Genomic DNA, 27,987 nt, shown 5'->3' on the forward strand with positions numbered 1-27,987 from the left:
TTTTAAGGGTAACTGCTTCTTTATACAGTATAGGTAATCTAGAGGGGTTTTCGGGTTAAACATTTTCATAAAGCAACATTAAACATTAAAAAATAAAGCAAGATAAAAGGGCTTGATGTTTTACAAAAAAAGAATGAACAGTCTACCAGAATTTAATAAACTGTGGAATTTAACAATATTGTGGTTGAGAGCAAGTCACAGAAAGATGCAGAACTTTCACAGGGAGAAGGAAGAGATCCATTAGACATATCTATAGCATCACTGTAGTACAAAAGTTCTTGTTCTACATACAAAAACAATTTCTTCCATAGAATAATTTCTCAGAGAAGGGGGAGGTTAAATCCATGAAATATTGCAGAAACCCATATGCACTGAGTTTTCTAAAAACATCATCTTAAAATCTGGTGCCTTAAATTACTTTCATGTGGAAATAATGATGGAAGGCACAGAATACTGTTTCAGGTCCCCACGATGAAATTTTCAAAAAAGCATAGATTTCGCAGACTTTGTAAATTCAAGTTCTCTTGCAAACTGCTCCTTCCAAGAACACTGTTATTTCAATAACACCAGCTGCCAGCTTACTTAGTTTCAATGACCTACAGAATAAAAGGGGGTGTTTTTCCCCGCTAATTTTCATCATCTTTGTGGGGAAAATACCTATGAAAGCGATGCACTTTGAAATTATAAAACATGCAGAATATGTACAAACAGAAGGTTTAAAAACTATTTGCTTCATATACATGTAAATCTACTTGGGTATAGCTGAAATTGAACAAATATAAAAGTTTTGCTTTCTATAAAATTTTCAAAAATCTGAGACAATTTAAAGCTGTACAGAAATTTCCTGGGAGAAATCTTCTCCCCATAAAGAAGTTTATTCCTGCAAGAGTAATTTCAGCATCAGTCCACCATAATTATCACACAACATTTGGTCTAACCAACAGCGCTCACCCTTAGGACTGTTCTGTTTCTGAGAAGCTGATCTCCATACTAAAACCAAAAAGAATTCACAATAACAGTGGCTTAGTGTGGTTTTGGATCTCATCAACAATCTTTATTAACTCATTTGGAACTGTAAAAAAAAACCAAACTATTTACAGAATTCAGTTTTAAATACATTTCACAACTTGTGAAGTTCTATGTCACAAAAGTTCCCAGCTCATACCTAAGACCAGTTATCACTGGGTAGCCTCCTCTTCTCCTGCACCCCTGTTGCGCACAGTTTGAGGCTGCTTTCTTTCTTGACCAAGAGTAAAATCAAACTATGTGTCTGTTTCAATCAGACAGCTTCTTTGTTAGTCTGAAGACGAGTCATAGCTTCTAGCTTCTGTCTATAGGCCTCTGCTTCCTGTTCTTTCTTAAGAAGCTGCTGCCAGTATTTCTGTGCTTCTTGATTCACTTCATCCAGCTGTTTCTGAAGAGCTTCTCTCTCTTCTATTTCTGCAGATTCCACCCGATTTTCAATTATTTCAATACATTGTCTCTTAGCTGGTGGTTCTTCACTTACAACAGTTTCTTCAGCGATGTCGGTCATGGGTATTGTTAACACTTGCTGTCCGTCTGGCATGGTCACAATGATGGGCTAACCTATCCCACTGGTCAGAATAGAGTGCAAGTTTCCAAGCTGGATCCCATCTGCAACTATGGTGATGACCTGCTGACCCCCTGAGCTGACTACTTGCTGAATTGCACCATCCATGGACTCTGCTGTAACCACCTCCTCTGTGGCCACTACTGGAGTTTCTGAAGAATTGGACAACAGAGCAGAAGTTTCAACTAAAGTAGCTAAGGTAGCTGATACTGATGTAGAGGAGTTTCCAAACTGAACAGCAGACACACCCGTTTCATCTGTTAGGTTCAACACCCCTCCAGGCCCAGTGATGAACTGTGGCGTTGCGGTGTGTATGGTCACAAAGTTGGGGCTCTCTGGGTTGGTGCTGATTTGGTTCTGCATAGCAATCTGTAATATCTCTGCTAAATCTTCATTTCCATTGTCTATTGAAATATCAAATGCAGTTTTAAAATTTTACTTTGTGTGTGTACATCAGCACCATATTTGATTAAAAGTTCCACCGCTTCTTGATGACTGTGTTCTGTGGCCCAATGTAGAGCTGTCATCTTTAACATATCCTTTGCATTGACTTCTGCATCATGCTTAAGCAAGACCTCTATGACGCTGGTGTGGCCCTTGGAGGCCGCCATGTGCAACGGCATCAGGTCCACTTTGGTTCTGGCATCCTTGCTCGTGCTGGCTTGGAGTAGCACCACTGTGGGATCCACAGAATCTTTTGCAATTCAGAATTCCAGGCAGCTACAACTGCTCATCAGAGTTGGCACTGAAGTTGGAAATCCTTTTATGACTTCAGATCTAAATATAAGGAGATAACATATGAAAGTTCCTTGCAAACAGTTCAACGTTGCATTGATGTAAGGTGCTATTATTGTTACTACTATTATATTAGCTAGCGTTATTGTTCCAGAAAGTTGGTATAGATTGTGTTCAGGCTATATGGGCTGGTATTGTATCTTGCCAATACCACTTACAATTGATATTTAACAGCATGTGTGAAGAGATTTGGCTCCTGGCACTCTTAAAGCAAACATATACAATGACAGCGATTTCAAAACACAGGGTAAGGACTAAGTTGGAGAGCCTAGGAAGTTCGGACAGGGAAACATGCTGACTTGGATTTAAAGCTTGGCTTCACCTTTTAATGTGTCAATGCTTGGCAGTCACTCAACTTCTCTGAGCCTCAGTTTCCTCTTCTACAAAGTGAGGTCTACAAACAAACTTCTTTTAGGGTTGTTGAAATTTTAAATGTATAAAATGAAAAGGAAAAACCAGACTCATAAGCTGTTCTCTATAAATGTTAGTTCCTATGGCTGAAAAACTAGTTTATGACAAGCATTCCAGGACTTTTGATTCACTTCTATTTTATCAAAAGATTGATAAACCTTAAGAGTCAGAAAACACTTATAGTCAGGAGCCATATGTTTTTAGTGCAAGAGATGAGTACCTGCACTTACTTAAACCATCATCTTCCTTCAAATCGAAGAGCTGGAGTCCATGTCATCTCTGTGAGAACTGCCTCATTTACCAAATAAGAAGTTGTGATTTATTTTTATTTAAAACAATTAGAAACTTTCAAGGGAGCAATAACTCAAAACTGCTAATGCTGTAAGGTGACATTTAATAAGAAAATATGCTATGACTCAAAATAGCATTCTCCCATTTCTTTACTAACATCTGGAAGAGTCACGTTATACACACATAGTACTCGATCATGTAGATGCGATTTTTACAAATCCTTCTGATAATGTATATGTGACACTTTTCAGAGTGATCTTCGTCCAGGTTCTGAGTACCTCATTTAGAAGGCTTCCATGCTCAATTTGAATACTTCTATTTCTACCCTCAAAGATTAGAATTACTTTTATTTATTTATTATTTGTTGTTTTGGAGGTTTTTTGAGTAAGGGTCTCAATTTTGTAGTGCAGGCTGGCCTTGAACTCACTATGTAGCCCAGGCTGGCCTCAAACTCCTGGCAATCCTGGCTCAGCCTCTCAAATGCTTGGATAGAACTGCTTTTCAAAAAAAAGTTTAGCAGCTTTATTTTGCCCCATTGGTACCCCTTATTTACCTATCTCATCTATCCCAAGTTTATTATAGACAGGTCCCAAGTTACAATGGTTCAACTTATGATTTTTCAACTTTAGGATGATATACCCATGATACACATTCAGTAAAAACCATACTTTGAATTTTGTTGCTTTCCCTGGCTAGTGACATGTAGTATAATACTCTCTTGATCCTGGGCAGTAGCAACAAGCCACAGAACCCAGTCAGTCACATGATTTCCCTGTGTCTCAGTTCCAGCCCACCTTAGCTATGATCATTGGCTGTGGGGAACTTGGCCAAGGATTGAAAGGTTAAGCTGGCAGGGCAAAAGCACATGGGCTTTGTGACGAATGAGAGGTTAAACACCAAGAAGTTTAGATTAGTGAGGCATGTTGTGTACTGCCTAGCCTTGATACAGTTCCTTGCTCAAACTGTTTTTCTTCTGTTTTTTTCTCTTTACACTGATATTCTACATAAAAGCCAGAGAGTAAAAACATAATGGAGGAAGTGCTAACATGCCTTGGTTCCAGGGATGGAAAGTCACTCATAAAGATGGCAGTGTCAGTGGAACCATAATGCTTGAAGCTTTGGATTGCATCCTGCTACTAACTTGCCCAACTGACAAGGCTTTGAGTCTGCCCCTCTGAGATGTCTACACAATTGACATTGGTATAGTTTTTATAGGAGGAGACTGGTGTTCTGAAACTCACCATGATGGTGAAGGGAAAAATGAAGCCCAAAATGGCTATACTATAGTTTGGGCTGGGGGAGGTGGGGGGGCAGCTATGATTTCTGGGCTGCATTAAGTCCAAGTCAGCAGAATTCCAGCACAGGTGAACCTTGAAGGCTCCATGTAAATAACTTATATAACCAATGCTGATACTGGCACATAGCCACTATTGCGTATTTTTATTACAAATCTGGACTGCCACAAGGCTACCTGGGGGACTGAGTGCTGGCTTGGAGCAGCTGGACAGATAAGATGAACTAAGCTGAGCAGCAAAACAGCTAAAAAAGATGTCTAGCCCAGCCCATGGCTCTGCATCTCAGGTTCCCCAAATCTCAAGTAAACCTTCCTTAGCCTGGGGATTTAGCTCTGGTTCTGCCACCTGCCTCACAAGTGGAAAGTCCTGAGTTTGATCCCCGGTACCAAAAACAAAACAAACAAACAAACAAATCAAGTAAATCTTCTTGGTCTAAACTAGTGACAAGAAACATGGTCATCTTTACTCCAGTCAGCGTCACAACTGAAGTAGTCTGCTGAAATGCACCATGAAGATTTCAGGGACATTCTTCCAGGAGATAATTCTTCAATGTCAAGAATGTGTCAAAAGGTTCATTGTGGTGATGTTGCTGGTAACAGCAAAAATGGAAAGCAGTTGGCTTTGCTGCTCAGGCTATTATCCTGATCCATTCAGGCCAAATCAGTGCTATTTTTCTATACTGGATTGTTACATAAGTCACATAACTTCCAAGTTTGCTGAGCTAAAAGGTAAGATTGATCATTGGTCTGGTAAGAAGTTGGAAAATGGCCCTCTTGAAATCTGATGATATTGCCATTATTGACATGGTTCCAAGCAAGACCATGTATGTTGAGAGCTTCCCTGATTATCCTCTTCTGGGTCATTTATAATATGAGACAGACTCTTGCTGTGTGTGTTATCAAAGCAGCCGACAACAAGGTTACTGGAGCTGGAAAGGTCACCAAGTCTGCTCAGAAAGCTCAGAAGGCTAAATTTTTATTATCAGTAACATCTGCCACCATAGTGAATCAGAGATGCAAGAGTCTCAAAACTGTTTTCACAGCCAGCCATTAAGATTAACAGTAAAAGACTAGTTAATGGTAACAGTGCACTATAAAACCTTCAAAAGTATTATGGCTTGTGTCTAGATGTCCCTCCAAAACCTAATGTGTTCATAGGTGAGGCTTTTTCAGAGGTGCCTGGATCTAGAACATGTGATTCTGGGATTAAGGGCATGTGATTACAAAATTAGTTCACTGATTGGTTTGGTATAGTTCTGGGTAGGATAAGGATGCCCCACCCTGGGTGTGAGCAGGTAGCACCCTTAGGGCAGGTAGCCTGGACAAGACATAAAGGACAGAAATAGGTTCCTTGCTTATTGCTTGCTGCATTCTGTCTGCTTTGCGATGTCCCTCTGCCACGCCACTCTGCTTTGGCACCAGCCAACTGTGAACTGAAACCTCTATAAACTGTGAGACAAATAAACTTTTCCTCCTTTTACTTTGAGTGTCGGGTATTTTGTCTCAGCAATGAGAAAAGTAACTGAAACAAGAAGGGAAGGAGAATGTTTGGTGGACCATTTGTTGTGTGTGTGTGTGTGTGTGTGTGTGTTTATCTGGCGATTTTCAATTATTAGTTTTTAAGATCAATTGTTTTTAAGGAAAACAATGAACACAAATCTGTCACAGTATTTTGAGACCCATTAAAACAATGATTAATGAGAAAAAGAAAATAGTAACAGAAAATTTCCCAAATTTTTGGAGGCATACAGACATACAGATTAACAGGTTAATAGATACACAAAACATTCCATGGTACAGTAGCAGACAGAATACACATTCTTCTCAAATGCGTAAGATCCAAGATTCTGGAAGCTCGAAGAAGCCCAAGCAAGATCAATCCATAAAAGATACTCCATGATACATTATAATCAAACTGTCAAAACTCAAAAAGCAAAGACAGAATCTTGAAAGCAGGAAGAGAGAAGAAATTCATGACATATAATTTCCCATAAGGCTATCAGTGGACTTTGCAATAGAAAACTTGCAAGCCAGGACAGGGTGGGATGATGCAACCAATATGATAAAAGAAAAAGAAATGCCAACCAAAAATACTATACCCAGAAAAACTGTCCCTTAGAAAGGAAGGAATGTCTTGTTTGACATTCCAAGACAAACAAAAGCAAGATCATTATTGAAAGACTGAGCTCACAAGGAAAACTAAAGTGAGTTCTTTGAGTAGAAACAAAAGCACAATAAGTAACAATATGAAAATATATTATAAAATTCACAGGTAAAGATAAATATACTGTCAAATTCAGAATATTCTGATACTGTAAAGGTGACATGTAATCACACAACTGTAAGAGATAAAAAGACAAATGTATTAACAATTATAGCTGCAAACAATTGGTTAACATATGCACAGCAAAAATGAAAATGAAGTATGATATCAATGGAATTGGAGGGGGAATAAAAGTGTAGGTCTTTGTAATTGAAGGTAAGATGCTACCAGTTAAAATTAGGATATTATAACTGTAAGATGTTTTATGTAAGTCTCATGGTAACCACAAAGAAAGAAATCACCAGTAGATACACAAATGATAAAGAGACAGAAGTCAAACCATACTTACTACTACAAAAATACAAGTCACAAAGCAAGGAAGTAAGATTAGAAGAGAAAACAGCAAAGACTACAAAACAGTCAGTAAAAATTTTAAGATGTTGGGCCAAGGATTTAGCTCAGTGGTTTCGTTGCCTGCTGCACAAGTGCAAGGACCCGAGTTCGATCCCCGGTACCAAAAAAAAAAAAAAATTTAAGATGTCAACAGTGAGTCCTTGCCTATCAATAGTTATTTTAAATGTAAATGGATCAAATTATTCAATCAAAAGATACACAGTGTCTGAATGGACTAAAAAATGAAAAACAAAATGCAACATGTTTCCTACATGAGACTCACCTTAGCCTTCAGAACCACAAAGACTGAGAATGAAGGGATGGAAAAAGATACTCCAGGCAAAAACAGTAACCAAAATAAAGCAGATGTGGCCACACCCAGACAAAATGAACTTTAGTAAAAAGCTATAAAAAGAGATGATGAAGGTCATTATATTATGATAAAGAGTTCATCAAAAAGATATAACAATTTTAAACATACATGCACCCATCATCAGAGTACTTAAATATATATAGCAAAGATTAATAGATATGAAAGGTGAGATAGATCTTAATACAATAATAGTTGAGGATTTTAATAATCCATTTTCAACAATGGACAGATCATTCAGACAGAAAATCAATAGAGAAACAATGGACCTGAACAACGCATTAGACCAAATGGATCTAACGGACACAGAACATTCCATCCAATAGTAGTAGACAGATTACATATTCTTCTCAAGTTCACAGAGAACATTACCAAGGATAAAGAATAGGTTAGGGCATAAATCAAGTCTTAAATATATGAAGAATAAAATCATGTCAAATATATTCTTTGACTCTAATGGGAAAACTTTTAGAACATTCACAAAAAAATGGCACTTAAACAATATGCTTCTGAACAACCAATGGATCAAAGAAGAAATTAAAAGGGAATTTTCAAATATACTGAGGCAAATAAAAATGGAAACAGAAACAAGCATACTAAAGAAACAGTTCTAAGAAAGAAGCTAGAGCAATAAACATATACATCAAAAAAGAATGACCTCAAATAAACAACTTAATGGTACACTTCAGTGAAGTAGGAAAAGAAAAAAAGACCAAAATTAGTAGAAGAAATAAGATCAGAGTAGAAATAAATGAAATCGAGACTAGAAATACAATGGAAAAGATCAGTGAAATTAAGAGCTGCTTCTTTGAAAAGAACAAGATGGATAAACCTCTCACCAGACCAAAAAAAAACCTCAAGTAAAATCACAAAAAGGAGATTTTACAAGTGATACCAAAGAAAAACAAATGATTATGATACTACTATTAACAGTCACATTCCAAAAAAACTGAGTAAATTAATTCTCTAAAACATACAACCTAACTAGAATGAATACAGACAAAATAGAAAATCTGAAGAGACCAATACTGAGTAATGAGATTGCATTAGTAATTTTAAAAATCTCATCAAAGAGGGCTGGGGATCCAGCTCAGTGGTTCCGCCGCCTGCCTCGCAAGTGCAAGGACCCGCGTTCCATCCCCAGTACCAAAAAAAAGAAAAAAAATCAGTGTTGGTGAGGGTGTGAGGAAAAGAGAGTCCTTCTGAACTAATGGTGGGAATACAAATTAATATAGCTAATGTTAAAACTAAGAGGTTTGGGCAGGGGATTTAGCTCAGTGGTTTCGCCACCTGCTGCGCAAGCGCAAGGACCTGAGTTTGATCCCCAGTACCAAAAAAAAAAAAAAACAAAAAAACTAAGAGGTTTCTCAGAAGTCTAAAAATAGAATTACTATATGATCTAGCAATCCCACTTCTGGGTATATACTCAAAAGAATTGAAATCAGTTTACAGAAGAGATTCCTACATTCCTATGTTCATTGCAGCATTATTAACAATAGCTAAGATGTGGAAGCAATCTGAGTGTCCATTGTCAGATGAATGGGTAAAGAAAATGTAGCATATAAATTCACAAAGTGGAATATTATCCAGCATTTAAAAAGGGGAAAATCCTGTCATGGCAATGAATGAATCTGAAGACATTGTGCTAAATGAAATAAGCCAGGTACAGAAAGGCACATACAGCCATTTATATATGGAATCTAAAAAAGTTGAACTCATATAAGTAGAGAGTAGAATGATAATTATCAGAAGGTGGATGGCAAGTATGGCGGGGGGAGCTGTTGATCAAAGGGCAGAAAGTTTCCGTCAGACAATATAAAGCTTTAGTGCGCTATTGCAGACTAGTGACTATAATAAATAATAGTGCCTTGTATATTTCAAAATTGTTGAAGGAGTTGTTAAACATTTTCACCACCACAAAAAAAGTAGATGAGACAATGGATTTACTACTTAATGTAAAATGATTTAATTATCACATATTGTAAACATATACAATTGTGTGTGTGCATGTGTGTGTGCGTGTGTGTGTGTCTGTGTGTGTGTGTGTGTGGTACTGGGAACTGAACCAAGGTCTTTGCCCTGAGTAATATCTCTAATCCCCTCCTCCACCTTTTAAAACTTTGAGACAAGGTCTTCCTAAGTTGCCCAACTGTCATTTAAGCTTGCAATCCTCTTGCCAATCCTCTGAGATTATAGATCTGTGCCACCATGCCCTGCTTGTCATTTTAAAAGAATTTTTAAAAAAAAGGTACAGAACAAAGCTCCTCAATTTATTTATGACACTTGGATTATGACAAAGCTCCTGCTGCAAAACAGAGGATAAAATTAGTCTTTTAGCTGGGCCTATTGATATGGGAAAAAAATCAATGTTGACCAATTCCTCAAACCATACATTAAAAGTCCACTACAGGTGGGCAGTTGATGTAAATGTGGAAAACAAAACAGTAAAGCTTCTGAACCATAACACTGGAAAGTATCTTTGTGATATGGTAAGACCCCTCTCCCAAATAGCAACAAGCACTGCTAAGCCTATGATGACCAATCATTTCAGTTTACCTGGGACTGTCTTTCTTTTCTCATTGATACCGCCTGTCCTGGGAAACTCCTTAATTCCAGGCAAACTAGGTGGTTGCTCATCCTAATTATACCATAAAGGAAATGACTTAAAACCAGACAACATTAAAATTAAGGACTTTCGTGGATCAAAAGACATCACTGAGAGAGTAAAAAGGCAAATCATAGGATAGAGGGGAGATTTCCAATATAGTTAGCCAACCAAGGTTCACATATAAAGCATTCCTACAAATCAATGAGTAGTTACACTATCCTTGGTAAGTCATGAGGGAGATGTCAATTAAAACCACAGTGAGAAATTCCTTCTTTCTCCCTGGGAGATTCAAACATGGGTCTATGAGATTACAAGGAGGATCCAAACAGAGTCAAAATAAAGATTCTCCTTTTAGTCACAGTTTAGGAAGTTCCAAAGAGTGAATGATACAATTATTTTACAGCAATTGCTTAACATTAGTTTTGGTAGGTGTATATAAATGTGAATAAGTTGTTTAGAAAACTATATGAAATTTCTGCCATGATAATGGATAAACTATTCTCTATTACTCCATTTGCTGTCTTCATTAAGTCCTGAAACAAAAGCCCTTAGAGATTCTGCACAAGATGGGTTCCTGTAGTGGCACATTGAGGGAGCAGCTCCCTTATAAAATAATGTCCAAACTGTCTCTCTTCCTGGGTTGCTTGTTGTCCTGAACCAGTCCTGAATCCTGTACAGTGGAGATAAAATGAGGACTGGGAGAGAGAGGCTAGAGTCCACAGGCATGCTTTTCCAGAAAAGAATTCAAAACTAGTTTTTTTTTTTTAAAAAAACAAACAAACAAACAAGTGGGATTAAAAAAAAACAAACCACTGCCCCATATAATTCTTGGATTTTTAAAAAAAGAACTTAAAAGGTTTCAAAATACACATTAGGGTGCTTGATGCTCCAACTGAGTTGCAGCCCAGATTCTAGTTGAATATGTCTGTTGAACCCACCAGCTGCAGCCCCAGCAATCTATCAGGATTTCGTGCTGTGCATGTTGGGCAGGAGCATTTGCAGATGTTTAGGGTGGGTATCCAGAGAAGAGTTAGGAATTGTGCCTGTTCCCTAGCCCAACCTGAAGGGAAAGAAGGGACAATTTGAGGCAGAAGGATCAGTTTTCTTTAAGCTGGTGGCAGGACTTGAGGTACAAGCAGCAATGATTCTGGGCCAGATGGATTTCAACACATGGAATGGGACACTTCTCACCATTTCAGCTAAATAGCCAGCATGGCAAGATCACAAGGAGTCCAGAAGCTGTTTGGTATGTGCAGGGGATTGTGCCTGTGACAGCCCCAGAAGGCAGCCTTTTCCTGCCTGGCAGGGACAACAGGTGACTCTGTACAGAGTGGAACATGAAAGAACAGCTTCAAGTGGGGCTGTTGATTTCTTGCTGTCATGGTATGCTGTGAATAGGAACTTCTGGAATGAAGATTTGATCTCATTTTTATCCAGAGGTTAGTGGCATCTTGAGACATCTGGAGTATTTGATATCAACATTGTTTGCATGGTTTTTTTTAAAAGATTCAATTGTAATACACAACACCATTACCTATTTCATGAGGAAATGTGACCCTCTAAGTCAATTTTCCAAATAACTGAAAGAGCCTTTTAAAATTAAACACATTTTAATCTTACTAATGGAAAACTTGCCGAAGCATACTATATATACTTCACTTTATTCATTCGTTTGTTCATTCATTCACTCACTCATCCTTTTGTTGCACTGGTGATTGAACTCAGGGCCTATGGACTGAGCTACGTCCCCAGCCTTATTCTTTTTTTTTTGAGATGAGGTCACTAGTTGCCCAGGCTGGGCTTGAATTTGCAGTTGCAATCTTCATGCCTCAGCCACCCAGAGTGCTAGGATTACAGTCATGTGCCACTATGCCTAGCTATTCACTACTTTTTTTTTTTTTGGTAACAGGGATCGAACTCGGGACCTTGCATTTGCAAGGCAGCAGAACCACTGAGCTAAATCCCCAGCCCTTCACTACCTTCTTAAACAGAGGGGGAAATGAATTTGATCATTCCTGGGTGTCTCCAAATTATCATGAGCACTGACTACTTTTTGTACCATGATATAGGAAGACCCTTGGGATCTGATAATACACCTATGTCTTCTCCTAAGGTAAATAGTCCCAGAACCACTGTTATCTGAAGTCTTGTTCTCCCTTGGGGCAGTTTTCTTTCTTCCATTGTCTTTAGACTGTCAGTAGACACCTCCTGCTTCTCTCAGGGAGAAATTTACTTTACTCTCATAATGCTACTTTTAATTTGATATTTTTATCTGTTTTGGATTTAGAAATTATACGACTCGTGAAAATTCTGACTAAAAGCAAAAAATAAATGAAAGAAGAGAGGGAAGGAAGGAATAAGGGAAGGAGAAAAGAAGAAAAAAAGAAAAAGAAAGAAAAGAAAAAAAGAAAGAGGGTCTAATATTTGACAGATGGTTGGAAGGGCACTTCAAAGTAACCTTTGGTCTTGGCTATGTTCCCTCAAATTGAAGTTACTGGATGAGGGACTTCCAGAGAAGTGGTATTTAGTATACACGTAATTGGGATGCTGGGGAGAGGCAAAGAGATGATCATAGCTCTCTATCTTGCTCCCATCAACATTATCTTATTCATTTCATGGAAATTATAGTTAATATTCTGAATTAATTAGATTGTATAATCAGTTTCAAAAGCATAATGTGGTGGTGTATAAAATTTAATAATGCATAAAATTTGTGATGGAAATTTAAAGTTTTAGGGCTTAGATGGAATTCAAACATGAATTTTTATGAAGAAATGAAACAAAATAGTTTTGTTAGAATGATTTGCTTTATTACAAAACAAAAAATATACACAGAACCATTTAAATACTGTATCATTCATCACATGCAATACTTCCCAGCAAACTAATTTAAGGTGGATTCCAGACTCAGTAAGTACCAAAAGGGTATATCACTGTCCCTCCCACCCCTGCCTGCTTTCTTTTGGAAGATCAGCAAGCCTAGTATAGCCAGATTCCTAAAATAAGCATTATCATATGCAGAGAAGACTGGAAATCATAAACGATGTGAGCAACTTCCCTTGATTATGACAGGAAGCCTGCATATGTAATCTTTGTAGCGAATAAACATCCTCAATTTCTAGTATTATATCATCCCATTCCAGGAAAATATTATCATAATATGAAATAGATGAGAAAGTAAATAGCAATGAGAACTATTTGGCAATGAGAAATACTAGATTTTCTCTCTTCTGAGTTGGGGCAACCTTAGTGAGAAAAGCTGATGTCAGTGGTTCTGCATTCAAATTTCGGTTCCTAAATGACTTTAGCCAAGTTACTAAATTTCTCTGAACCTCATCTCTCTGACCATCATGCAATGAACCTATCCTTCCTTTTCAAGGATGGTGTAAGGCTTAAATGAGATAAGATATGTTTAGAATGTCTACACCCTATGTCCCTTCTGTTTAGGAACAGTGGTCCTACACTTACAGCCGGCTGGCCCTCATTTTCAGCTTTCCTTTTAGTTCTTGTCCTTATAAGAGACTCTCAGCCACTCAACTAGAAAGCTAACCCTTGCCCAAGACTTCTCTGTTCTTTACCATGCTGGCTTTGAACAACTGGTGTCTGAGTTACAAGTCAGATGTGTCAGCTTTGAGCTCTTTTGCTCAAAGTTGCATGTACTTTGCACTTATCCCACTCTGGTGCCTTCTCAGTAGACTGAAATTGTGTTTGGGGAAGAACTGGCTTGTAGTTTTTCTCTGGAAATTATATCTATGGAAATAAAAGAGCAAAAAACCAATAAATAGCTCAGTTAGTTTTTGATTATTGCTTGTGCTCAAGATGTTGAGTTGGCTGGCTCTGGTGTCACTGGCTCTTGCCCTGCTCACGCATGCAGGATTGGTCTCTGTGGATTTTCCCGGTGAGATCTTGAAGGTGTCTCATGTGATGCTACCACCACATGTAATAACAGCAAACAATGAGAAAGCCCTGTGATCCCCATCTTACAGGGTAGGACTCTGAAACAAGGGGCATTCGTGTCCACTGCATGATGTTAGACATAAAGGGAGAGGCAGCACAAGACTAGTTTGAGATTTGGTTGATACCAGAACTTATAGCTAACCATTCCTATATATCTATACCCTCCTCAAGTAAGTCTGACCAGTTACCCATGGCATCTTCTTTGAATACCCTTTTGCCTACTTAAGCTTCTCTCCCTTGCACTATTGCAGGGTTCGTGCTGATGGTCCCTCTCCTAAAGCACTGCAGTTTGGTTGCCAGAATGGGACAAAGTTCTCTTTCCTTTGTGTATTAAACTTTGTCAGAGAAGAATCAACGTCCCACAGAAAGTTCCAAAAAATGTTCTTTCCAGACAGGGGTGAAATTCAGCAAGTATGCTGTGCTGCCGGACACAGGTGACATGCCCTGATGTCTGTCAATGCTCACACAAGCCTAGATGTTATATATCTTGCATATCGCCCCTGCTACTAGAGCTCCCTCTCCACAGGACTGCATAGGTAAGTGCACGTGGAAATCTGGCTGGAAGTTTAACCTAGAGAGGGGTAACAGTGTTCAAGTCTTAGTAAGTCACCTGTTCTCGTACAAGAGCAAGGCAGACTTGGATGCCTGGTTAAGCTAGCAATGTCAGGTTCATTTCAGGAAGTTTTTCTCTCAGAAGATTCCTTAGTTCTTAAGCAAACATATTTCTGCTGACCTATTTCACCTCGCTATACATGTCCAGACATAGCTGAACATTAATGGTGTACATAGTTTGGGCTCAATCTGGACACACTAACTCAGTTGATTATTTTGTAAGGAAAAAGATGTAAGAACAGATATTGGAAGGATATAGGACAGGAAGTGGGAGAGGGGTAAATAAAAGACTTCTCTCTGTAATAAAATACTGTGCTTTTGACTTTTAATTTATGTAAGGAATATCTGTTAAAATTAATGAAATAATAGAGAGAACCCACCAATTTAAAAAAGTGTGTGTGTGCATGTGCTGTGGGGGCAGGAATTTTCAAACCCAGAGCTTGGTTCTGGGGCAGTCAGAAACCACCACAGAGACAAAAGCCAGGTGCACTTTGAGCATTAAGTCAGGACCTGTTACTTAAAGTATGGTATACACTCTTCCCTATCCCCTCTTTCTCCTAAACAATTTTATCGACCTCAAAAGCCAGGTGTATCACTACAGCCAGGACACCTTCTCTATAACATCTCCAAGAATAAAGTAGATGAGAAAATAAAACTGCTGCAGATCATCACATAGTGAGAGGGAGATGGAGAGGGAGAGGGAGAGGGAGAGGGAGAACAAACTCACAGGCCCTTAACCCACTACTCATTAAAAGTGTGCTTTGTGTTTTCTTCTGAGGCAAAGTCTTAAAAGCTGCTTTTGGAAAAAAAGGGAGGGGACTCTTTGCTTTGGTCTACAGATGTCCAGTTGGTAACTAAACCAAGATAAAGCTTGGCATCTCTGCTTTCATTGTCTTCTATAATACCTTAAAACTTTGCATCTGCATAAACCCGTATCAATCATTTAAAAACTGTCTGATAAAAACTGATAAAACAGATAAATGGATAAAGCTGTGGTATTTATATACAATGGAGTACTACTCTGCCATAAAGATAAACATGAGTCATTGTGGAAAAATGACTTTGAGATCATAATGTTAAAGTGAAATAAATCAGACATGCAAGCTCAAATATCACATGATTTCTCTTATATGAGAATCTTAAAATATAAATAAATTAAAGAGCAAAATAAAAGATAATAGGAAACAGGGAGAGCTTTTGCAAAAGGAAAGAGGACTAAGAGTCTCCAGAAGGAGGAGAGGGGAAGGTGATGAAAAAAACATTTAAGATGGGTTAAGAACATACCCAACTCTCTCTGATGAATGCAATCATTGTGTACTGCAAACATGTACTAATAAAATTTTTTTAATCATTTAAGAAATGTCTGTTTAAAAAATGATAATGCAAGGTTGATTAGCTCTAAATTTACTTAACCTATCTCGTCCCCCTTCAAGTCTCAGGACACCAACATAAGAGATTTATTTACAAGGACATTCAGCGCCATTGGTATTTACATCTTGCTCCAAACTCCCTGAAATGGCACCTAAAAGTCCCTGGTCATTGCTCTAAACTTTCAGTCACCTGCATTTCAGCAGAGCTTTTGCAAAATTGAAACAGTGCCCCAGAGAAACAATTAAGTCATGGAAACCTCGGTTGCCCTCTCAGGACAAAATGACTTCTTCAGAGCTACAAAACCAGAACCAAGATAAAGATCAATCATAACCTAGTCAACCTGGCAACCCCATAAAAGCTGATCCCTTCCTTTGGCTGACCTATCTGATGTCCATCAGAGCTGTGCCCCTTCAGCTCCTTAAGCTGAAGTTCCTTCCCCATTTTCTCTTACTTTCTAACTCCCATGCCTCTCACTGACACATCCAAAATTCTTTTCTAAGTCAAAGGTCAAGAACCTGTCCAGACTGAGTTGAAGTGCCCACATTCTCTTTAGAGGGACCTCCTTGGACTCTGTCTGGTGACAGTTCTGATACTTCCCTTTTGTGGTGCTAAATCCCAGGCACCACTGCCTGCTTCCAGGGTACAGCCCAAGAGGTCCAAAGCAGTGACCTACTGATGTTTGACATCTGTGTGTTCTTCCTGGTTCATGGGTATTATTATTGCTTCTCAGCCCATTTCTTTTTTGTTCTCTTTTTATGTTTTATGTATCATTGCTGTGTATTTGGAGAACTGTTTGGATTTGTGAAACTTCTCTGCTAACAAAAATCCTTTTCCTTTACTCTTAACCCTATTGAAAAGCTCTTGAAAATATCTTTTCTGGGCCAGGGATTTAGCTCAGTGGTTTCGCCGCCTGGTGCACAAACCCAAGGACCCAAGTTCAATTCCCAGTACCAAAAAAAAAAAAAAATCTTTTCTTAGAACAAGGGTGGAAGGGGGGAGGGATGACAGGCAAGAATGTAAAAAGAAATAAGATGTGTTATGTATATGTGCCAACTCCCCACAATGAATGTAATCATTGTGTACTGCAGACATATACTAATAAAAAAATTTAAAAAATCAATCTTTTCTTGCCTTAAAAAACTCAGAACACACTCAGTTACTAAACATTTTCTTAGTTGATAAAATCTTTTTGAATGTCTCTAAACCTATTAAGGTTCTCAGCATAAATACAGTATTTTATAGAATTTTAAATGTCATTGACTATAAGATGTACCTTTATTTTATGTACCATTAAAATGCTGTCAATTGAACTCTGACACAATACTTATCAGACTTCTTGTAGGATATATCTTGATTTCAAAGATATTAAAATGTGAAGAAAATGTGCCTCTTAGAGTGGATAAGATATAGAATTATAGATGTTAGCTTGGAAAATTAAATGGCTGAATTAAATGTGTACTAATCTCAGGATGTTCCAAAAATTCGAAGGAAATGTTTTGCCTAAGGAAATGCCAAGCATAGGCATTCAACTGATGCTTGTGAATAAATGAAACTTTTCATATGACATTGGATGTTCAATATAATATAGATGTGGCCAGGGATTTAGCTTAGTGGTTTCGCCGCCTGCTGTGCAAGCACAAGGATCAGAGTTCAATCCCCGGTACCAAAAAAAAAAAAAGAATTGATCAATAAAATATAATATAGATGAAAGTATGCAAGAAAAAAAATTTAAATGTTAACCCTAGAATATGTCTGGGCCTTATACTGTAACATTAAGAATAAAAAGGTATCAAAAAATAATGAAGAAGATACTGTATATCTTCTGTATATCAGTCTATATGTAGGTACTGTATATCAGTCTGCATAATTTATACTCCAGTGAAATAGACATATAACATTCTTTGTCTGACAATCAGAGGACAGATTAGGGCTGAAGGTGAAGATTAAGGGATTATCTTCAGAGATAACAGTTGAAATTGTGAGGATAGATAATGACACCAAACAGGCTTGCAACATGAAGACAGGGACAGGGCAGATCCTTGGAGAATACCTATATTAGATGAGAAGAGGATCCGGTGAGGAAAATCAAGATATGGGTTAGAGAGATAAGAGGCGAAATTGGAGAGCAATTTGTCACTGAGGCCAGAGGCAAAGATGGCTTTGAAAAGGAATGATCAACATCAAAATGCTGAGAGATGGGCCAAGATGAACAGTGTAGATGTCATCACATTTGGCAGTTAGGTGGTCATCAGTGACTTCCAATAAAGTAATTTCAGGAAAATGATTGGAACAGATGTCAGACTGTAGTGAGTTGATAAGTAAATGTAAGGAGAGTTTAGAAAAGGCTTATGAAACAGGATAGGAAGAGGCAGGAAAAAATAGGAAGTGCAGAAATGGAATCAGCAAAATGCAGGAAAACAAAGTGAAGGACTGAAGGTGTAGATGCAGGAGGAAGACAGGTTGGGGAGGCAGGTGGCAGCAAGGCAGGGAGCAGACCTAAGGGCCCAAAGAGGAAAGGCAGAGAGAATATGAAATCAGGCAATCTTTGCTTCAAATCCTAGCTCTGTCCCTTACTGTGTGAACTTAGGACATGTTACTTAACCCCTGCTCTTCAGATGCTAAGAAAAAAAGACACTCCAAGAACACTTCTACAGTAAATATGATACATTTCTAAGAGCTTTTTCTTCTTATGATTTTAATGTAGGCTGATGACATAAGTCCAAAGCACAATTCTAGGAAAGAATCTTACAAGGGGACACAATGATGAATTTCAAGTCCATGGCTTTCTGACAGTTTGGCTTTTAAGAGTATCTAGAGGTGAAACAGCAAATGGATTTCATATTGCATGCCAATGTTGATGAGATGCCAACAGCTCCCTGAAGCACTGGTGGTGAAGAATCATGTTTGAGTACAAGTCTAGGGTTAGCAGAAGAAAGGGTTATGGATTAAATCTGGCCAGGGGCTTAGAAGGGATAGTGGCAAGAGCAGTGTCATATATTTGCTGACGCTGAACAAGAGAGGGAAATGGTTATGTAACTATCAGCCAGTTCTCCAGAAATGCTATTGAGCTTTTTGATGAGTATTGAATTGTAAAGATCTCAGTGTACATTCTCTGAGTAGAGCCATTCTATATTGTACACGAAGGGTAGAATACAAATTGCAGCAATCAGCTACAGTCATTAGGTATCAGTAGGTATGTCATCCTTTTATGAATGGTAAGACATGTGACCAAGATACATTCATTAATTTAATAGGAAGCCTTGTCACTATTTCTCCTTTTCTACTCAAGGAGAACTATGGAAATATCAGAGACAGGATTAAAATCTTGGAAAATCTTCTGAGTACACTGTACATGTGGACAAAATGGAGATCAAGGCCTTAGTGTTTCATATCCAATGGTCATGAATATTTTATTTTGAAACATTTTTTAGTACTGGGGGTTGAACTCAGGGCTTTGTGCATGCTACGCAAGTACTCTACCACTGAGCTACAGTCTCAGCTCTTCTTGAAAACTTTTTGAAGTTACTCTTTCTTCAATGATATATCCACAGCATATTTATCTTCAAGCAATAAGTATCTTGGCTGAGTCAGGACAGTAAATTTCACACACACAGACACAGACACACAGACACAGACAGACCGACACACACACACACATGCACACACACACATCCTTTTTAAAGCAGTGATACCATGTTTTCAAACAAAATTTCTTCTTTCAGTCCCTGGCTGGAGAGGAGTTAGAGAACTTGTTTTTCATCTTACTTTTAAACCAACCCTGAGAGTTTCATGGAGCATTGTTTGAAAGTCTCTGCTGTAAAAGTAGCTACTAAACTTGTCCCTAGGCCACTATAAATTAATGTGTTATATCAGAATGTTAATCTATTGAGAGATTTATAATAATAATTTTTCATCTATTAACCCACAGCAATTACAATCATTAAAGTACATTTCCCAGAGTCTGGATTCTTCAATCTTTAACAAAAGTATGTGGCCAAATCGTTGCCTCTCTTAGAAGATGCCTCAGAAATCCTATCAAATCATTTCCATTTGTCCCCCCTGGGTGCTTGGGACCAAACTCGGGGCCTTGTATATGTGAGGCAATCATTCCACTACTGAGGTATACCCCTCAGTCCCCAATAACCTCTTAAAATTCCATAGCCGAAATTTAGTCATATGGCTATATTTAGCTACAAAGGAGCCTTGTGTGTTGGTCTTTAGCAAGACAGATGGAATTATTCACATTGACACAGTAATATCTAGGCAGATCAACCACCACTCTGCAGTTCTACTTCTGTGCTGTGTGTGTGTTTAACTTTTTGTATGGATTTATGTTACTACTATCACAATTATGATACAGAACAACCCCACCACCACCACCACACTATTGACTATTTCTTATACTGTAGTTACACCCTCCCCTACCATTACCCTGACTGGTTTCCATCACTATAGTTCTGTGATTTCATTCATGTTGTACAGATGGAACTATGTAGTATTAACCTTTTAACATTGGCTTCTTTCACTTAGCATACCTTTAAGATTCCCTGAAGTTGTTGCATCTGCTAATAGTTTGTTCGTGTTTTTTTTTTTTTTTTTTGGCTGAGTAGTATTCCATGGTATGAGTGTACCATAGTTTTATTTATTACCTGTTGAAGGACATTTGGATCATTTCTAGAGTTTGGCCATTATAATACATTACAGTTACTATTTGTATACATGTTTTTGTGTGAAAATAAGTTCTCATCTATGTATAAATTTTTATTTTGATTATGTACATTAAGAATATTATTTTAATAATAAATGTAATTCCTTTATTCTTTTTCTTCACTATCTCAGTTGCAAAAATGTCTTTTAGTTTCTGGCATAAAGGCTCTTTATTAATTTTTATCAAAATATTTTCTGGTTTTGAAAACTACTATTCCAACAAAGGCCAGTTGTCCAAGAAGCCTATAATTCTCCTTTGTGTGTGATCTCTTAAGTTCTAGTACCCATGCTTATCTTGGTTTTCAGCAGCGCCATGTTGACCAGTATCTTTATGAGCCATTTCATGTGAAAATTCTTCAGTTATGATATCATTCATGCAACTAAGCAAGTATCTGAAATATCTAGTAATATGACTAAATCAAATGCAGAAGAGGGAAGAGGTACTTCTTTTGAAGCCATAGGATCCACAGCCAATATGGGTATTTGTGTTTTCTTTGCCTCTATTTCTATGTTTTTACTGCAGCTGATGAGAGCTTCCTGTAGAAGCTGTGCTTGGTTTCATGTCATTGGAAAATCATCAAGGATCCACCCTTGATTCATAGGTATCTCATTAATAGCATTTACTATGATGTTAACTAATAATCTGTCTGGAATGTTCTTTCCTTTCTTCAACAATTGTGATTTTGCACCAAGCTGAGCACGTACAGTGAATTTAGAGAAATGATCACTATCAATTGATTTGATTTCTTCAGTTTTTGGTATTCTATTAGTAAGTGTACTAGATATAATTTCACCTTGTTTCTGGTAATGGTTCACCTGAAACCTGGGCATCTGAAGATACATCGTGTGAGTTCTGGTTTTCTTTACTGTCCTCCTGCAGATCTGATGGAACTTCTCCACCTTCTTTCTGAATTAGCTCACTGACCTTTTCATTGTCATAAAATGCTTGGATAGCTTCTTGGACAAGAGTGCCCATACAAAGTACCTGAATAGGAAACGCTCTTTGTAGAGTCTTTACAGTGACAGTTTCCCCACTAAATGTTTTCTCCAGTAAGCATCCTTTAATAGCAAGTGAAGGCAGTTCAGGCTCTGTTGGCTCAACTTGAGGAGGAAGAGATTTTTCAATGGGTCTGTGAAGTGCATGGCCCAGAATGGAATTGTTGGAGGGTAGTAAATTATCCGTCATTTCTTCTGGTATAGCCCACTCTTCAACCATCTTCTTACATTCTTCATAATCTTTGCTATCTAGCAAGTCTCTTATTCAGTTCTCTAAGCTGTTCTTCAGAAGGATTAGCAGGCATGTACTTAATAGAGGTTTGTTCATATATGGGCTTTCCATGAAAAAACAATTCCTTCCAATCACGTATCATCTTAAGTGGAATCAGATTATTTGTCAACATTCCATAGCCTGTGACTTTAAGTAGACAAATAAAGTATTTGATCCAAAATTTCTCCTATATTATAATGTTTTCTATAACAAGCCTGAACTCTTTCCACAGCAATCTGTTCACGAAATTCTAAGGATTTGTTTTTCAAAATCAATAGTGGCTTATTTTGCCAAAGCCACTTCTCAATCAAGAGCATCCTGGAAATCTGTCTTTCCTCATATTTTTTCTCTGAAAATTGTTTTGCCATAAAACCTCCTTTTCATGCCTAACGCACATGAGCTGCACAGCAATCCTGCACTCCTGCTGAGTCTGTCACATGAGCCCAGGCATCAGCTGCCCCTCACGGTAAGCCTCCTCTTGTGCCTCGTGGGTAATGAACTGGTCCATTGACAACCTCTGCCATCTTTTCTCCCTTTGCTCTCACGCAAAAGCATCTTCTTCTAGGCACTTCTGGATTTTTTTAATGTACTCATCATCTGAGTAAGTGTTTAATGAGTTGGTAGTTACATGGTCTGCTCTATCTAACCCAGTCTTAGATGCATTTTGTTTCGCAAAGGAGACCCTTGTTTATCAATGCTTCAAACTTCATGATCTTATCAGAGACATCCGCTACCTCCTGTTGGGTTTTCATCATTTTTTGGGCCTCAAGTGCTTTCAGAGTGTGATTTAATGCAGGTTTAGGAATTTCTGATAGCTGCTTGGATTTTGGCCATTATTTCATTTTGTTGTGTTGGGAAGCTTCAATTTTCATTTAAAATTTTAAGCTTGCCAGAGACTGTGTGGTGGGTATTTGTACTCCAGTCAGCCCTTTTCTTCTTTTTCTGAAGACCAATAAACACTTGATATAGGAGTTTTGTTGCTCCTCCACACTTTTCTGTGATGATGCTTTGGGCCATATTCTTATCAAACTGCACACCCAGAAGGTGAACCATTTGCTCCAAGCGGGAAAGACAGCTGTTGAAATCCTGCTGTATGAAAATTCTGAAAAATCACCGATTTCATCAAATTTCCCTGAACTTCATCAAATTTGTGCAGAACTTCTCCAATCAGATAGCCACTGGAAAATGGCTTTGCAAATGACTTGAGATCTGCTAATCACAGAAAATGCTTCCATTCTTCTGGCATGAGATTTTAATGAGATCAAGCCAAGCCCTACAACTAAGACCAGTCAGGGGATGCTGTCTTCTATTCTAGAACTTTACCAGAGCAAGCAAAGCCCTGCACCTGATACCAATCTTCTGGTATGAGCTCAAGCCTGCAGCCCTCTAATTGATACTAATTAAGTCAGAGAACAAGACACTGGGGATGTAGCTCAGTGGAGAGTGAGTCAGGTGGGATGTAGCCGAGTCGAGCCAGCACCTGACTGGTAAATACAAGGTCCTCAGTTTGATCCTCTCTCCCTCTCAACCTCTCTCCCTTTCTCAAGGTTCTGCGTTTGATCCCTAGACGGAGAGACTGAGCAGTGGAGCCCTGCGATGAGGGGGATGAGAGGAACTTTAGTTTAAAATACTGTCCCTTACCTGTGTTTGAATTCTAGCTCTACCATTTAATAGTGTTGTGTCACTGGGCAAGTTACTTGACATTTCTATGACTCAATTTTCTCATCCTGAAAAAGTGGGACAGTCCCTACCTTGTAAGATGTTTTAAAGATTTAAAAGTTCATACATGTGAGTTTGCTGAGGTCAGTTACATACACTTTTGTATACTTAGCACCTAGTGAAGTGCACGGCAGAATGCAGGTGTTCATAAATTTTTGTTGAATAAATTACTTCATCAGTTTTAAAAAATCCTTATACAACTGTTTATTTACTATTTTTTTTTCAACAAATATTTATGAACATCTTCTAAGCCCAGGAGGTGTACTAGGCACTGGGGACATAGTTGGCATTTTCATTGAGAGAAATGAAATATTGACAGACTACTTAAAAATTTTTTCTCACAAACTATCCTTAAGTAAAAATTCATTTCATGAACACCTCCTTTTAAGAAAATGAAAAAGTGGGCCGAGTTTAGCTCAGTGGCACTGTGCCTGCCTTGAAAGAGCAAGGTTCTGAGTTTGATCCCTGATACACACACACACACACACACACACACACACACACACAAAGAAAATGAAAAATTAAAGATGACTAGCATATGTATTAGTTTCAACGACTTTCTGATGGTCATATTAAATTACTTTTTGAACCAAAGAACAAAACTAAGATTAAATGGAAGATAGGAATTTTAGTAAGGGCATTTGAGTTCTTTTCCTTAGTGGATTTGTTTTCAAATTTGTTGTCCTCAGGAGCAGGGCTATAGACTTAATTTTACTTCAAATAAGGTTGATGATCCTGAGTCTCTCCCTGTAGTAATGCTGGTGGGTATAATATGGGCAATGTTTTCAGATGAATTGTAACATAATTAAATCTTGTACTTCCTTAACTGTGTTGGTTGGCATGGCTTGAAATAATTACATCATAAAATGGTCCCATTATTTGGTTTAAACAGTCATGCCCACGCCCTATAGCTTAATTACCACGAATTAATCAATCTCACCACAAATCTTTGTCACTGACAATAACTTTATACTTACACAGTTTAAAATTTCAGCAGTTAACTGCTGAGTTTCACTAAGAGAACGTGCAATTTTATCCAATTTTAAACTTCAGCCATATGTCCCTTGAGGACAGACTAGGTCTGAATTTTTTTAAACTTTTCTTTACTTATCATGAGTTTTCTGTTTACTCTTAAAACTTTTTACTCTTAAACTTTTTACTCTTGAAACCTTGGGACTTCGTTAACAATGAATTAGTAAAAAATTAGCCATGAGTTTTTGTCCAGGAAATTTTTTTTTTTTAAACTATGAAATCTAAAGAAATCTCAGTAACATTTTGACTACTTCTAAAGAAAGATATGTACAGCTGGAAACTTTCCCCACTATACTACTGCCTCGGAGAAATACAGCAAAGTAAAATACATGGTGATGCTACTGCCGATGCTGGTATTTTAATTTATTAGCTCACACAGTTTATAGCATGGTTTTAAAAGGTGTACAAAAGCGGGAGAAAGGGGAGCCAGTGGGAGTCTGTGGGGGGCTGCGGCCGCGGGGAGGGAAGCAAAGGGTGGAAGATCGCGACTCAGGACGCCCAGGCCCGGAAAGTTGGCCGGCCGGTAAGAAGAAGTAGGGCAGCAGCGCTTCCGGCTAATTAATTAAAGGACCCCCCAAGACACTCCCCTCGCAGGGCCGGGACCAGGTCTGCAGCACTCGCAGAGCCGGGGGCGGGGACTAGTATGGATTCAAATCTAGAGCGGGAGGCCGTAGCTCAGCAGGTGCTGCTCCCGGGAGCCGCATTCCCCGCCCCTACCTGCCCAAGGCCGGAAGTCACCTAGCGGGGAGCGGCCTCGCTATTGTTGGCAGTGCGTCCACGCGCCGAACACCAGAAGGAAGTCTCGGCCGCTGTGCCGCCTTTTTTTTTTTTTTTAACCATGCTACAGCGAAGCCAGGTGGGGAGCAAAGTGAGAGGAGGAAGGACTGTAAGAAAGACACAAGCGCTCCACAGTTACACTGCCCAGTCAAGATACGCTCCGCGAGGGCTCGAAGAGACGAGAACGCATGCGCCAGACGTGTTTCAGGCGCGAGGAAAAAGTCGCGCATGTGCACAGCCGACAAGGAAAATGAAGCCTAGGGTTGACTGGCAGGTGGAGGGCTCTTTAGTTCCCCAAGGGGCGCCGCGGCTCTGGCGCGTGCGCACCGAGCACGAGGGGGTGGAGCTCTTCTGAGGGGGCCGGCAGCAAGTCGCTCTGGCCTCGCGCGCCCCCTGTCGTGCGCCCGGGGGAGAGGCGGGAACGGGAGGGGGCGGAGAGGAGGGGGGAGGGGAGCGGGAGCGAGGGAGGGTTTATCGACCGGGCGATTTTGGTTAAAATATTCAAAATGGCGGACGGAGGAGCAGCGAGTCAAGATGAGAGTTCAGCCGCGGCGGCTGCAGCAGCAGGTAATCATTACAGCATTTTACATATTCATATTCATACTCAACCCCGGCTCCCGCCGCCGCCCCCCCCGCGACTTAGCATAATTTATTAGTACTCAGGATTATTATAATTAACGGCGGGGAGATGGGGGGCCGGGGGAACGCGGAGCCCCCGCCGGGCGCCGAGCGGAGGGGGAAAGCGGCTCGCCGCGGCCGGGCGGAGGGGGAGACCCGGGGCCGAGGGGCCGCGGCCCGCGCCCGCCCCTGGCCCACCCCGCTGGCCGTCCCGGCCCTCCTCCTCCTGCCCGCCGCCGAGCCCGAGCGCGATCGCCAGCGGGTCCTGGCCGGGAGAGGACAATAAAGACGCTTTCCATATTCATAGCAGCCGGGCGCGGGCGGGGCCGGGCCGGGGGCGTGGAGGGGCGGCGGGCGGCGGGCACAATGCCGGGCGGGCCGACCTGGGCACCCACGAGCGTGGGGTCACGGCCCCCGCACCCCGGCCGCGCCCCGCGGGTCCCCCGGGCGGCGGCCGGACCTGAGCGGGGCCTGTGCCCGAGGTGGGACTGGGAGCGGGCGCCCCGGAGTCCCGGGGCGGCGGGGTGGGAGTCCACGCGCCCCCAAGGGGATGGCGCCCGGTAAAGTTCTCCTCGGAGGGTCCCCGTCCCTGTCCCCGTGCATCCCGAAGAGCCCCGGCCCCCCGCGCCGCGGTGTCTGGAGGGAGCGTTGGGTCGGTGATGGCAGCGTGGTCGGATCGCCCCCGCCCCTCTCCGTCCCCGTCCCCCCCCCCCCCCCGGGACCGACAGACTGACGGACAGACGCGCCGTTGGCCCGCGGAGACCTCACTGCGAGCCCCGGCCGCGCCCGAGGCCTCTTCCGTGGGGCCCCGACGAGGTGACCCTAGCGTCGGGGTCCCCTCTGCTGCTGGGGGGCGGATGGCCCGGTGCAGGGTCCCCTCCCCGGCTCCGCGCGGGTACCGTCTCTCGGCTGCTGGCTGCGCCTTCGCCACTCCGCGGAGCCGGACCTCTTCTCATTTGAATAATGTCTAATTCGGGGAGGTTTATATTATTGAAATGGCCGCCTGGCTTTCCCCGCCTCTCATGTTTAGTAATTCAGACCTTTAATAACAGCCACTCACAGCCCAACGCCGTGTTTATATTTTACATTCGCCCCATGTGCTTTTGTGGTTCGATATGATTCTTTTTTTTTTTTCCTTTCTTGGCAATCCACAGGGCTCTGAGATCAAACCCAGCCTGTGCTGGGAAGAGAAGGGGGAGCTAGGCCTGGGCTGCTCCTGGAGTTGCCTAGGCCTCGTGTTCTCTGCAGCTTGATTTATTTACTAATAACCAAAATGACTCCCCCACCAACTGCCACACGCTTCCCCTCCTCCGAGGGCAAAACACTCCCTTCTGGGACCTTCCCAACCTTAAAACAGCTCCCAGCTAAGCATCAACTCTGCGGTGGCTTGTTTTCTCTTGAAAAGACTTTCTTAACAGTTTGCAGTAATGTGGGGTCTTAGGGAAAAATTTTTTTTTTCTTATTTTCAGAGGCTGTGGATTCTGTTTTGGTTTAGTACAGACAGATCACTTTGTTATGTGGATAGTTTTCCCCCTTCCCCACCCCCAGGTTAAACACTTTCAGGCTTTTTGTAAGATCTGAAGTATTTGTAAAACCAATCCCCCCCCCCCCCCCCCGCCAGGAGTTGTAAGTGGCTGGTTATTTATAAATTCCAATTAACAACACTTTTCATAATTTCTCAGTGGTGCTCCCTTTCCAACTTCTGCACTCTAATTTTAAGTGAGGCTGATATTTTGTACTAACCGTGTCACAGCCTTGCTCATTTTAATTGTAGCACTACTGAAAACAGAAATGGGGTTATGTTTTCTTTGAGTGTTTTGTGTCATGGTTGAATGAGTGAAAATAGAATAAACACGTACATTGTTCTGTCCTGATCTTGGACTTACTCTTCTCCCACACACCCATCCCTCT

General features: G+C 40.3%; 1 protein-coding gene and 2 pseudogenes across 11 annotated transcripts in view; 1 reads left to right on the forward strand and 2 right to left on the reverse strand.

Moving 5' to 3' along the window:
* LOC101714607 (GA-binding protein subunit beta-1 pseudogene) lies at positions 1 to 27,054 on the reverse strand (annotated as a pseudogene). Its single transcript, XR_015449484.1, has 2 exons — positions 26,976 to 27,054; positions 1 to 2,368 (listed from the first exon to the last, which is right to left on the reverse strand). The product of XR_015449484.1 is annotated as a GA-binding protein subunit beta-1 pseudogene (transcript).
* On the reverse strand, positions 20,529 to 25,688 carry LOC106007810 (sperm flagella and cilia-associated protein 2 pseudogene; annotated as a pseudogene).
* Pou2f1 (POU class 2 homeobox 1) overlaps positions 25,923 to 27,987 on the forward strand; it is a 166,791-nt gene continuing 164,726 nt past the window's right edge. For 3 of the 10 annotated variants that reach the window (XM_087206836.1, XM_021244740.2, XM_021244743.2), the window contains exon 1: positions 26,009 to 26,025. Coding sequence is in view for 2 of the 10 variants with exons in the window: in XM_004865196.4 (XP_004865253.1) it covers positions 25,965 to 26,025 (61 nt within the window). In the remaining 8 variants the exon portion in view is untranslated. Of the gene's footprint in view, positions 26,026 to 27,987 lie in introns of all 10 variants that reach the window. The other 7 variants (XM_087206837.1, XM_087206841.1, XM_004865196.4 and 4 more) reach the window with 6 other exon arrangements.

Source organism: Heterocephalus glaber, unplaced genomic scaffold (assembly GCF_053883595.1).
Source record: "Heterocephalus glaber isolate CG9 unplaced genomic scaffold, H.glaber_assembly_v1.0 deba00000738, whole genome shotgun sequence".
Classification (NCBI taxonomy): Eukaryota; Metazoa; Chordata; class Mammalia; order Rodentia; family Bathyergidae; genus Heterocephalus; species Heterocephalus glaber.